The sequence below is a fragment of the Phalacrocorax carbo genome, chromosome 8 (genome assembly GCF_963921805.1).
Source record: "Phalacrocorax carbo chromosome 8, bPhaCar2.1, whole genome shotgun sequence".
NCBI lineage: Eukaryota > Metazoa > Chordata > Aves > Suliformes > Phalacrocoracidae > Phalacrocorax > Phalacrocorax carbo.
The window spans coordinates 10,754,922-10,766,844 of NC_087520.1; the positions used below are offsets into that span (position 1 = coordinate 10,754,922).

General features: G+C 58.6%; 2 protein-coding genes across 3 annotated transcripts; both read left to right on the plus strand.

Moving 5' to 3' along the window:
• The first annotated feature begins 445 nt into the window (after positions 1 to 445).
• Positions 446 to 4,100, plus strand: LMAN2 (lectin, mannose binding 2). Its single transcript, XM_064458675.1, has 8 exons — positions 446 to 616; positions 700 to 818; positions 913 to 1,030; positions 1,325 to 1,404; positions 2,524 to 2,685; positions 2,883 to 2,997; positions 3,321 to 3,440; positions 3,596 to 4,100. The coding sequence occupies exons 1-8, from the start codon at positions 475 to 477 to the stop codon at positions 3,754 to 3,756; spliced, it is 1,017 nt and encodes a 338-aa protein (XP_064314745.1). The 5' UTR covers positions 446 to 474; the 3' UTR covers positions 3,757 to 4,100.
• Positions 4,101 to 5,715: 1,615 nt separating this feature from the next.
• B4GALT7 (beta-1,4-galactosyltransferase 7) lies at positions 5,716 to 8,589 on the plus strand. 2 transcript variants are annotated; one of them, XM_064458676.1, is made up of 6 exons: positions 5,716 to 5,846; positions 5,987 to 6,343; positions 7,054 to 7,279; positions 7,557 to 7,640; positions 7,814 to 7,918; positions 8,096 to 8,589. In XM_064458676.1, the coding sequence occupies exons 1-6, from the start codon at positions 5,800 to 5,802 to the stop codon at positions 8,249 to 8,251; spliced, it is 975 nt and encodes a 324-aa protein (XP_064314746.1). In that variant the 5' UTR covers positions 5,716 to 5,799; the 3' UTR covers positions 8,252 to 8,589. The 2 variants fall into 2 exon arrangements, with proteins under 2 accessions (XP_064314746.1, XP_064314747.1); XM_064458677.1 differs by having other exon boundaries at positions 5,719 to 5,846; positions 6,020 to 6,343.
• Positions 8,590 to 11,923: the final 3,334 nt, after the last annotated feature.

Genomic DNA, 11,923 nt, shown 5'->3' on the forward strand with positions numbered 1-11,923 from the left:
GTGCTGCCTCAGCCAGTCCTTCCCGCGGGGCCCGGGACCCCTGGGGCGGGCTGGGACCCCCGGGCGGGCCGAAGCCGATGCCCATCCCTGGCGCCATCTTGCCCGCCGCTGCCATGGCGACAGCGCCCCTGGGGGACCGCCGGGGCGGGTCACGTGTCCCGCGGGCGGCACGAGCCGCGCACGTGACTGGCACGAAGCTGGAGAGCGGACTACAGTTCCCGGCCTGCAGCGCGCCGCTACACCTGCGCAGTGTACGCCTAAAGGCGCTCCGCCCCTCCCTCCGCCTGCCCAAAGCACGGCGGGAACCGCGGACGCTCTGGTCCCGCCCCCTTCTCGCCCATAGGTGGAAAGGAGTGTCAATTGCTCGCGGAGGCGGGAAGGCGGTGGTGTAGAGGTTTCTGATTGGCGGCGCCGGCTGCGGTTGCTGGGCGGGGCCGGGGGTGGGAGCGGCGCGCCGGAAGGCGGAAGCGGAGCATGGCGGCGGGTGCGGGTGGGCTGCTGGCGGCAGCGGCGTTGCTGGTAGCGGTGACCGGGCCGCGCCCGGCGCCCGCAGAGCTCACGGACGGCAACAGCGAGCACCTGAAGCGGGAGCACTCGCTGATGAAGCCGTACCAGGGTGAGCGCGGGGCCGGCGCGGGCGGGGCGGGCGCCCTGCAGCGGCCCGGGCTGAGGCGCGCTCCCTTCCTCCGCCCGCTGCAGGTGCAGGCTCCGCCGCGATGCCGCTATGGGACTTCCAGGGCAGCACCATAGTCACCAGCCAGTACGTCCGCCTGACGCCCGACGAGCGCAGCCGGGAGGGCTCCATCTGGAACCGGGTGGTGAGAGCCCGGGGGGCGGGCAGGGGCGGACCGGGGGGACCCAGCGCCTCTCCCGGCTCTCGTCCTGACGCCGCTGGGCCGTCTCTCTGCACAGCCCTGCTTCCTCAAGGACTGGGAGCTCCACGTCCACTTTAGGATCCACGGTGCTGGCAAGAAGAACCTGCACGGAGACGGCCTGGCCCTGTGGTACACCCAGGAGCGCCTGGTGCCGGGTACGGTGCGCAGCCGGGCTGGGCTGAGGCCTCCTTGGTGCTCGTGTGTGCCCTGGGGCAGCCCAGTGAGCTGACCTTGGAGTAACCCCTCTCCTGGAAGGTTTCTCACCAGGTCTCCCCTCTGTCTGGTTTCACTAGAGTGGGATGACGTGTCCTGTGCGTTCTACCCTAGAAACAGGTGTCCTTGGCCATCTGCCTGGCAATAAACAGTTCTTGCAGCCCTTCTCCATAGAAGCCTCTGAGCACAAATTCCTTCTGTGAGCCTTCTGTTCCCTTTGCTCTGCCCTGTTCCAGGTCCTGTTTTTGGCAGCAAGGACAACTTCCATGGACTGGCCATCTTCCTTGATACATATCCCAATGACGAAGCAACAGAGGTGAGTAGTGGAGGAAGCTCTTTCCTCACAGCTTCGTGCTCTGAGTGCATCATGCCCAGACCAAGGAAAAGTCTGTCCTTATGAGAGAGTGGGCTGCTCTTCCTGTCCTGAGAGTGGGGAAAGGCAAGAGTTTGTGTGTTCATTAATGGAGATAAGAAGGTCCTTGCCTGCTGTTGTTGACTGCACAGATGTTTCCAAGGCCTTCTCCCCTCAGGATGAAAGGGCAGCTTGGAGCTGGTGTAAACTATGCATGACCTGTTAAGTTAGAGGAATACATCTGAAAGTGTGTCCATCCTGAGTGTTATTTCTTGAACTTCTCTGTGCTTTTGTTGAACATTCCATATTGTTTCTGGCCTTATTCTCTGTTTGCAACCCAGGTGTGTCTAAAAAAGAAACTCCTGGGCTGGCTTTTTGTTCCAGAATTCCCTGGGGCTGAAATATAGTTCAGTCTCGTGGGGGCTGTTGATCCTTCCTTCTCTCCTGCTCTGTGTTTGAAGATGTTTTTACGGCACAGTCAGAAAACATAACTGTCCTAGTGAGATCTATCGCACCAAAATCATGTCACTTATTAAGTGACATAATCCATAAGCGCCTGGAAATGACCCCAACCCCTCTCGTCTTGATGCTCACTGAGAGCTGGATTCTTGCCTCCAGTTGGCCTCTTCCACTGTATGTAATCTGCTGACTGCAAAGATCTTGAGTGTGGTTATGTTGCTTGTGTGAGATTTCTGCACGTTCTGAGTCCTGTGCTCAGTGTTCTAACACTTCTTACCTGGTCTGGTGCTTACTCTGTGAGTCTGGGGCACTCATTGCCCTGGCCATGCGGTCTGGTGTAGGCTTGTGGTGGGGTTTTGATACACAAGGTCAGAAATGGCTGCTCTGCTTTAGACAGAACAAGCTCTTGCTCAGTTTAGAAGCAGTTTTATGTAGAAAATGAGCCTTGATTTCATTATTCTGTCCTCCATACGGGACTGTAAAGCAAAACCGTGGCTCTGTTACCATGCCTGACTTGAGATCCTGCTTTCACTGAGGTCTCTGGCCAGGCAGGGGAAGGTGGCTCTTGGGCTGCCGCTCAAAGGGTCTTGCAGGCTGAGGGCAGCAGTGCTCTCCTTCCCGCAGCGTGTGTTCCCCTACATCTCTGCGATGGTGAACAATGGCTCCCTGACGTACGACCACAGTAAGGATGGGCGCTGGACGGAGCTGGCAGGGTGCACTGCTGACCTTCGGAACCAGAACCATGACACTTTCCTGGCAATTCGGTACTCCCGAGGCCGCCTGACGGTGAGTTGTAGCAGACACCTTCTGCAGGGTGTCTCACGCATGTTAGGACAGTGCTGCTGAGCAGGTGTTGCTGTGTCAGGAGGTGACCTGGAGATGGTTTTCCAGGCTTGACCATCTGTGCCTCCAGCTCCAAAAGAGCTGCAGGCAGGCAGGATGGCAGTGTGCATTCCCTGTGTGACGCTCCCCTGGTATTACAGGTGATGACGGATGTGGAAGACAAGAACGAATGGAAGAACTGCATCGACATTGCAGGGGTGCAGCTGCCAACTGGCTACTTCTTCGGTGCTTCTGCTGGCACTGGAGATTTGTCTGGTGAGAGGAGGCTTTGTTTGCAGAAATAGCTGCTGCTTGGAGCCTAGAATGTAATGCTATGGATGTATCTGACGGCTCCAATGGCTTCTCTTCCCTCAATTGTTAAAATCTTGAAACCCTATTGGGTAGGGACCCATGGCCTGAGAAAGGAGGCACCTGAAAGCTAAGGAACATCTCAAATTGCAGTTTGATACCTGGGTTGTGAGGGTGGCTTGAGAGGGAAGGAGACCTGGACCTGGCAGAGTGCAGACCTAAGGTGCTCTGAGCATGTAGACATCCCTCAGAGCTTCTCACAGTGTTTGGTGCTAACGGTTGTTTCCTAGACAATCATGACGTCATCTCAATGAAGCTATTCCAGCTCATGGTGGAGCACCCTCTAGAAGATGAGACTGTTGACTGGACCAAGATTGAGCCTAGTGTCAGCCTCCTTAAATCACCTAAAGGTGAGTCTCTGGGCTTCAGAAACCTTTGGTAGAGTGTTAGGAGGCTGGGGCTGGATTCCTGAAGGCCTGTTGAAAGGTGTCACAGCTGTGAGTCCCTGCAGCGCCCCACAGGAGCGAGGCTGGGTCAGCCTCTCTAGCTACTCTTGTCCTTCCAGACAATGTGGATGACCCGACGGGGAATTTCCGAAGCGGGCCTTTGACGGGCTGGAAAGTGTTCCTGCTCCTGCTCTGCGCACTGCTGGGCATCATCGTCTGTGCTGTGGTGGGAGCTGTGGTCTTCCAGAAACGCCAGGAGCGGAACAAGCGTTTCTACTAGCAGATGACCTGAGCCGTGACCTGTGCCCAAACCCATCTTTTCTATGGGGAGCTCTAAAAACTGTGGTTTCTAAAAGCTGTTTCTGAGAAATATCAGAAGTATTTTCTTATCCGTCTGTTTGGCTGTAACCCCTGCCCAGCCCTCAGCATCTGGCAGCTTGGATGGAGAGGGGTGATGCCTGCTGGGGCCCCCTGGGCTGTGGTGGGGGAGCCCAGAGGGCATTCCCCCTGTTTTTCTGGTGCTCCCCCTGCCAGCTGGGACCTGCTGTGCTGCCTGTGGCAGGTGTGAATGTAAGGGGGGCTGTGGGGAGGGGCTGTGAGCAGGGCATTAAAGGACTGACACCAGCTGTGGCTCTGGCTCTGTCTGGGGTGGGGAAAGGGCGGGGGGGTGGGGTAGGAAGGCCTAGGGGGACTGAGAGAGCTGGGGTGAGGCCGTTGTGGGGGGGGCCTCTCAGTTTAGCATCATAGAATCATCACAGTTGAAAAAGACCTGTAGGATCATCAAGTCGAACTACCAACCCAACACCCCCAGGCCTCCTAAACCATGTTTTGAACACCTCCAGGGATGGTGACTCCACCACCTCTATGGGCAGCCTAGTCCAATGCCTGACCGCTGTTTCAGTGAAGACATTTCTCCTAATATCTGATCTAAAACATCCCTGATGCAGCTTGAGTCCACTTCCTCTTGTCCTATCACTAGTGAGCTGGGAGAAGAGACCACCACCTACCTCACTACAACCTTGTCTCAGGTAGTTGTAGAGTGATAGTCTCCCCTCAGCCTCCTCTTCTCTAGACTAAACCCCAATTCTCTCAGCTGCTACTCATGAGACTTGTTCTCCAGACCCTTCACCAGCTTCGTTGCCCTTCTCTGGACACGCTCCAGCACCTCAGTGTCCTTCTTGTAGTGAGGGGCCCAAAACTGAACACAGTATTTGAGGTGTGGCCTCACCAGTGCTGAGCGCTGCCCTGTTCCTGCTGGCCACATTATTCCTGATACAAGCCAGGATGCTGTTGGCCACCGTGGCCACCTGGGCACACTGCTGGCTCATGTTCAGCTGGCTGTTAGCCAGCTCCCCCAGGTCCCTCTCTGTCAGGCATCTCTCCAGCCACTCTTCCCCAAGCCTGTACCATTGCATGGGGTTGTTGTGACCAAAGTGCAGGACCTGGCACTTGGCCTTGTTAAACCTCATACAACTGACCTCAGCCCATCGATCCAGCCTGTCCAGATCCCTCTGCAGAGCCTTCCTACCCTCGAGCAGATCAACACTCCTGCCTAATTTAGTGTCATCTGCAAACTTAGGGTGCACTCGATCCCCTCATTCAGATCATTGATAAAATATTGAAGACTGGCCCCAACACTGAGCCCTGGGGAAGCCTGCTTGTGACTGGCTGCCAACTGGATTTAGCTCCGTTCACCACAACTCTCTGGGCTCAGACATCCAGCCAGTTTTTTACACAGTGAAGAGTACACCTGTCCAAGCCATGAACTGCCAGCTTCTGTAGGAGGATGCTGTGGGAAACTGTCAAAGGCTTTGCTAAAGTCCAGATAGACATCATCAGCAGCCTGCCCCTCATCCATCAGGCGGGTCACCTGGTCACAGGAGATCAGGGTCGTCAGGCAGGACCTGCCTTTCATGAACCCATGCTGGCTGGGCCCGATGCCCTGGTGGTCCAGCACGTCTGGTGAGTGCACTCAGGATGAACTGCCCTGTAACCCTCGTAAGTTTGGTGGGGGGCTCTCCCTGGGGCGGCTCCCAGTTTGATGGGGGCTGTCCCTGGGGGGGTGGGTGCTCCCCGGAGGGTCCTGGCGAGGAGGACAGGCCGAGGAAGGGGGGTGTCCCGGCGGGTGGAGGCCCCGGTGGGCGAGGTGTCCCCGCAGCCCCGGGCCTGTCCCCGGCCCGCCCCGCCGGGCGGAAGGAAGCGTGGCGGAACGGCAGAGGCCGGGCTGTGTTTCCGGGGGGAGGAGCGGGGGTGGGTTTGAGCGGCGGGGCGCAGCCAGCGTGTCCCCTGCGGCCGGTCCGGGTGGGGGGTCCGCCCCGGCGCCATGGGCCCGGCCCGCCGTAGGGCCGCGCTCCGCCTACACGGCGGCGGGTGAGCGAGCGGCGCGGCACTGGGCGGGGGGTGGCGAGTCGGGTCGTGGGGGCGGCTCGGGGGTCCCGGGGGGCGGGGGGGATGTGTCTGTGTGCGTCCGTGTGTCCGTCCCCCGTTGCTGACCCCCTGCTGCGCCCCAGGCCCCCGGCGCTGCTGGGCCTGCTGCCCGCCAGGTTCTCCGTCTTCCCGCTCTTCTTCCTGGCGCTGCTCCTGGGTTTCGCCTCGCTGCTCTGGCTCCAGCTGAGCTGTTCGGGCGAGGGGCCGGCCCCGGGCGCGGGGCAGAGCCGGGGATCCCCCCGCCAGCCCTGCCCGCCCCAGGCCCCGCTCCTGCAGCCGGAGGACGACCCGTCCTGGGGTCACCATCGCCTGGCGCTGCTCGTCCCCTTCCGCGAGCGCTTCGAGGAGCTGCTGGCCTTTGTGCCCTACATGCACAACTTCCTGAGCAAGAAGAGGATCCGCCATCACATCTTCATCCTCAACCAGGTGGATCATTTCAGGTAGCGTCTCTACTTGCTGCGGCAAGCAAAGGGGAGCAAGGGGGCCCTTCTCCCAAACTCTGTCCGTGCCATGAGCACCAAGAGGGTCTCCCGCTTGCCTCTGGCGATGTGGAGAAGTGTTGGGCCTGGGCAGCCTGGAGTTGGGGCTGGGGTGTGATGCCCTCCCCAGATTTACTCACTCTAGAGCTTACAGAAGGACAAAGCAGTATTTTGCTTCTCTCTTCCTTAGCAAGAAGAGAATTATCTACCCCCAGATATTTCAGCTTTCTTCCAAGTGCCACAGGTGTATATAGTAGTACACATCTGGGAAATGTTGAAATTCAAAGAAATATCGTGGGGTGTTTGAAAACACCATCACTCACCCCCTGCTCGCTGCCCAGTGCCTGCCTGCAGCCCCAGTGGGTGCTGCACAGCTCCCCAGCTGCCCTCAGGCAGGGTGGGGTTTGCTGTAGCCCCTTGCTGTCTGTGGTGACCAAACCCCTGCACGTCACTGTCGGCCGCAGCATGCGCTGCCCGCGTAGGGAGAAGCAGGCGTGCAGTTTCAGAACAGGCAGCCGTGGCACCTGGCGCTGTGGAGGAAGGGAAGGCTGTGCCTGTGATTCCCCTGTTTGGGGAGCAGTTGAACATTTAGCATTGAGGAGCATGGGAGTTGGACGTGAAGGGGTGGCAGCTGCTGTGCGTGGCGCTGAGAGTTCCTGGTCCCGTGGCAGGTTTAACAGGGCGTCCCTGATCAACGTGGGCTTTCTGGAGAGTGGCAACGACACTGACTACATTGCGATGCATGACGTTGATCTCCTGCCCCTCAACGAGCAGCTGGACTATAGCTTCCCGGAGGCAGGGCCCTTCCACGTGGCATCCCCAGAGCTGCACCCACTCTACCACTATAAGACCTATGTGGGTGGTATCCTGCTGCTCACTAAGCAGCATTATGAGAAGGTGAGTGTCTGCCTGGGACGTACTGGCCAGTCTGGGGCAGGGGCTGTGACACTATCTTGAAGAGTCGTGAAGAGTACATTTTGTACTCTGCACTTGGGAAGGGGGGAAAGGAGTGAAAATAGTTCAGGGAGTGAGCTTGTGGTGTCATTTGGTGGCAGGCCGGAGAGGGGAGACTATGCTGGGGCTCAGGGCTTGTGATGCTGGTGTCTGCTCCTCTGCGGCACATGGAAATATGCTGGACCAGACCTCAGCTGATACGATGCCCCTCTCATTTCAGTGCAACGGCATGTCCAACCGTTTCTGGGGTTGGGGTCGGGAGGATGACGAGTTTTACCGACGTATCAAAGGAGCTGGTCTCCAGGTAAGGGGTGCTCCATGGCCTCCTAGGTTGAAATTGCCCTTCTCCTTGTCTCCCCACCTGGCCCCTGGCTGCAGGTCAGAACCTGGGGAAGGCAGTCCTTCTGTGTTCCCCACTCCAGCAGCAGGTGCAGCAAGTTTTCCAGTAGCTTTACAGAAGCTTTGCTTTCCATCTAGGTTCGCCGTCCCTCTGGAATCACAACTGGCTATGAGACTTTCCAGCACCTGCATGACCCAGCTTGGAGGAAGAGAGACCAGAAGCGCATTGCTGCACAGAAGCAGGTGAGATCTCAGTGTGGTTGAGGGGAACCACGGGAGATTTGGACTGTGATCACCACGTGCTCTGAGTCTTCCTTTCTCCTGTCCTCCCCTGCCAGCTCTGTGCTCCCTCCCCGGGCACTGGGTGCTTCCCTCTCCGCTGGAAGCCAGCATAGGCTGAATGGTCTTTGTCTTCCTCAGGAACAGTTTAAGGTGGATTGGGAGGGAGGTCTAAACAACGTGAGGTACCGAATTGAGTCACGGACAGCTCTGAGCGTGGCAGGAGCCCCTTGCACCGTCCTTAATATCCTGCTGGACTGTGATACAAATGAGACCCCCTGGTGCATGTTTGGCTGAGCCCATCTCCCGTGTGCCAATTGTGTGTGCTATGCTTGTGCCAAGATGTGAGGGCTGCCGCCAAGCTGCCTGGAGCAGGCAGGATTTTTGCAACAGACAAGCATAGCAGTGCTGGCGAGATGCAGAGAAACAGCGCTGGGAACCGGGCTTCGCTGGGACCAACAGAAGAGGCTGAGAGCAGGACTCTGCAGCATCGCTGTGGACACTGGTGCTGCCTCCCAGGGCAGGTGCAGGAGGCAGTTTTCCTGCACTGGACATGGCTGATCAGCCACCCAGCTCAGAGGACAATAAAGAACTATCAGGGCACCTGTAAGTTGTGAATGCCCTGGGCTGTACCACTCCTTTTTCCTGCTCCCTTCACTTTACTGGCTTCAGTGCACCTGTTTCTGGCTTGGCCCTGGCTACGCTTTGTCTGGACAGGTGACCTGCTCTGGTTCGGAGGCCAAGCTGGTCTGAAATGGGCTCCGAGTGAGATGGTGCCTGTCTTTGAGCTGCCAGGTACCCCCAGGGTTGTGCTGCGGTCACTTTGTTGCAGGAAGCAGTTGTGGTTGAGCTGTGCCCTGAGCCCCAGCATCCTGGATGTCAGCAGTTGAGTTAGCCCAGGACTCCTCTGTCTGTGGAGTGAGGAGAGCTCTGGCTGAGCTCCTTCATTCGTTGCCTGCCTTCTGTAGTGTGTGGTGCCTCAGCCTTTTTCAGATCTTGGAGAGCCTGGTGTCCCCCGAGCAGTGCTAAGGGGAATTGGCCCTGTATGAGGTGTCCTGGGAGAGACTGGCAGACAGACTCACCACAGTGCAGGTGGAGTCAGGGCAATGCCATGGGTGAAGTGCAGGAATTAGGATGGTTGCCCCTAACCCTCCTGAGCTGAGGGGCACAAGAGCTTCCTTGGCCAAGGTAGGGGCTGGGACGCTCTCCTTGAGGTGGGTTAGGGTTGATGAGGGAGAGGCAAGGCTGTGGGAGGCCCAGGCCATGGGTCTCACCTGCTTGTTCTGGCTGCCCAGCCCTGCCTCACCACCAGGCTGGTTTCTCATGTGGCATGGCAGGACAAGGACCTGGGCTGGCCTTTCCAGCAGGGCAGGAGGTGTTTACTTGCTGAGGGTATCGCAGTGCTGGTCCCCCAGTGCTAGCAGGGCCTGTGGATGTGGCAAGTCTGGGTTGGTGAACGGCTACAGGAAGGTGCCTGGGCAAAGGGCTGTGTCAGCCTTGGGTTGCTGGTGAGCAGGAGGTGACTTAGGCAATGCACCCTGCAAACATCAGGTCTCTAGGAGCCCAACCCATGTGGTGACATGGGGACCTGCTGCTGTCAGAGCAAGAGCAGCTGTGGGAGGCAGCTGAAGCACTGACAGTGTGTGCTGGGAGAGTGCCCTGGGACAGGAGACATGTGAATGTTCTCCTCTGGCTGCTGGGAACGTGCCTGGGTGCTCTGTAGTGCTGGATCCAGGAGGTGAGGAAGCTGGGAAGGTCCCAACAGGTAAGGAAGAGCCCTGGGGGCTGTCAGTTGCTTGGGTTCAGTAGAAATCAGCCACACCAGCACCTTTTGCTGGGAAGTGGGATGTGCAGAGCTGGGCAGGAGGGGCAGGGGGACCTGGCTCTCAAGCCCCAGGGAGGGGCAGCAGCTGTGGAGCAGCACCTGGTCCATGTCTGTTTGTGCTGGGAGCAAACAGTTGCTGTGGGCTCTAGAAAGCTGCTGCTCACCCTGATCTGCTGAGGGGTGGCACAGGTGCCCACAGACTCTCAAGGGAGACCCTTGCCAGTGCTGGGCTCCTCTCTCCCATCATCCCGTCACCAGCCTTGCCCTGGCTGCCTGCTCAGGCTGCTGGGTGAAATGGTGCTGTGCTGCTCCAGAGCGGAGGGTGCTTGGGCTGGCTCACAGATGGTGCCATGTGTGGGACTGCGCTGTGATGGCTCTGGGGTCTTGGCATGCATTTGGGTGCTGCTGCCTCCTCAAGCTGGACAGACCCAGCTGAGCAGCCAGTACCCCTGCGTTCACCAGCGCTGGCACCAGGCCCTCCGTGTTTCCTGGCCCCCTTCTGTCCTCATCCTCTGCCTGGTGCTTCCTTGAGCTATTGCTTTGCCAGGTGCCTGCAGATATCCTCAGAGAGAAGCTGTCACCACTGCGGGAAGCCAAGTGGCCCTGGGGATGTGGCATCTCTGGGGAGGAGCACCAGGATGAGGGGGAAAAAGCATCAGAGCCAAGTGTGGGGGTTGTGCACTGTGTAGGGGCAGTGGGGTGGAGTGGCTGGAGAGATCTGTCTCCACCTGCTCCCCATGGTGTTTCAGAGTTGGGTGAGGAGTCTGGAGACCTGTGGACTGGGGTGCGAGGGGGGCTGCCCCCCGAAGAAGTGGTCAAGGTGGGAGTGCAGTATCAGGCAGTACTGCTTTGCATCCTCCAAGGTGCAGGCAGGCACAGTGTGTCCTCCTCCCCAGCTCTGGGCCTGTCCTTGCCCCAGGGCGATGTAGGGACAGCTATTCCAGAGCTCCCAATGGCCTCTGCAGTCTGGCGGCCCCAAAGCAGCACTGGTAACTGGCACAAAGATTGCAGGCAGGTTGAGACACACTGTGCGCTGCTCTGGAGGTGTTTCCAGAACCTGTCATGTTCCTTGCTGTGGTTGGCCAGAGGGAGATGTCAGCCCAGCAGCCCTGCTGCTCTCTCTCCATCGTGCAGGTTTTGGGATTGGCCACCTGTACACCAGCCACTTACCGGTGCCTGAACTGCAGCCAGGGCTGGTGAAGGCAGATCAAAGTATTTCTCTGCACCGTTCAAAATAGATGACACAGTTTTGGGCAGGTTTCACGAAGACATAGATGTGCAGAAACAGAGAGCATATGTGCACCTCGCACTTCGCTCAGCGCTAAAGGCTCCTCTTCTGCTGCCTGGCAGCTATTTCTCAGCTCTGCTCGCAGCCCCCTCATCCTCCGGTTGCTTTTGTGGAAGAGGCAGCGTGCTGGAGACCCAGCTTCCTTTTATAGCCCTGAATGTGACTCGGAGGTCGCTCGGCTCTGTTCCACCCCCACGCACTTCATTATTAGCCATGGCCCAGCGGGAGGGGACAAGGTTTTTCCCCTTGCCTTTCCGCAGATGGATAGCACCCTGCCTGCTGTCCCAGGAGCCCTGCCGAGCTGAGTCGGAGGCCTCATGGCATTCCATGCTCTCAGCAGCCCTGAGGGAGGGGGCCAGGATGCTTGGGGGCAGAGAGAGCCTGTGGAGCCCCAGCCCTGCCCCTCTGCGACGCCCCTTCTGGGGCCCAAATTGCTGTTAGCAAGGCCGTGTGGGGGCTGCTGTGGGCACAGCAATCGGCTGGCTTTTATTTGCCAGGTTGTTTTAAACGGGGTGGTGCCTGGAGTTGGTTGCCGGTGGCCATGTGAAATTGCTGTAGTATCATGCTGTAGGGGGGGGCCAGGGACTGAGGCGAGTGGAGAAGGGACTGGGGAGAAGTTGATGGGAAGCAGGAGCATCTCTGCCCAGGGAACAGGGCATCCCTTGCTGCTGGAGTGTCCTGGTGTAGGGAAGCCCTGGGGCCTCACGGGAGCTGCCATCCCACGGAGATGTGCTTGGGACAGCGCAGCCCACAGCTGAGATGTGGCAGCAGGAAACGGGGCAGACAGAAAGGAGGGGTGCAGCTGTGACCAGCACCCACTGAAGTCAGCCTGGCATCCCTGCAACCTGCCCAGACC

Excerpts from the sequence above, each read along its gene's own strand:
- B4GALT7 (XM_064458676.1), top strand. The coding sequence starts at position 5,800 with ATGGGCCCGGCCCGCCGTAGGGCCGCGCTCCGCCTACACGGCGGCGG. Across the intron at positions 5,847-5,986 it reads CTCCGCCTACACGGCGGCGG|GCCCCCGGCGCTGCTGGGCC; the intron begins GTGAGCGAGCGG and ends GCTGCGCCCCAG. Across the intron at positions 7,280-7,556 it reads CTAAGCAGCATTATGAGAAG|TGCAACGGCATGTCCAACCG; the intron begins GTGAGTGTCTGC and ends CTCTCATTTCAG.
- LMAN2 (XM_064458675.1), top strand. The coding sequence starts at position 475 with ATGGCGGCGGGTGCGGGTGGGCTGCTGGCGGCAGCGGCGTTGCTGGTA. Across the intron at positions 617-699 it reads GCTGATGAAGCCGTACCAGG|GTGCAGGCTCCGCCGCGATG; the intron begins GTGAGCGCGGGG and ends CGCCCGCTGCAG. Across the intron at positions 2,998-3,320 it reads TGGCACTGGAGATTTGTCTG|ACAATCATGACGTCATCTCA; the intron begins GTGAGAGGAGGC and ends GTTGTTTCCTAG.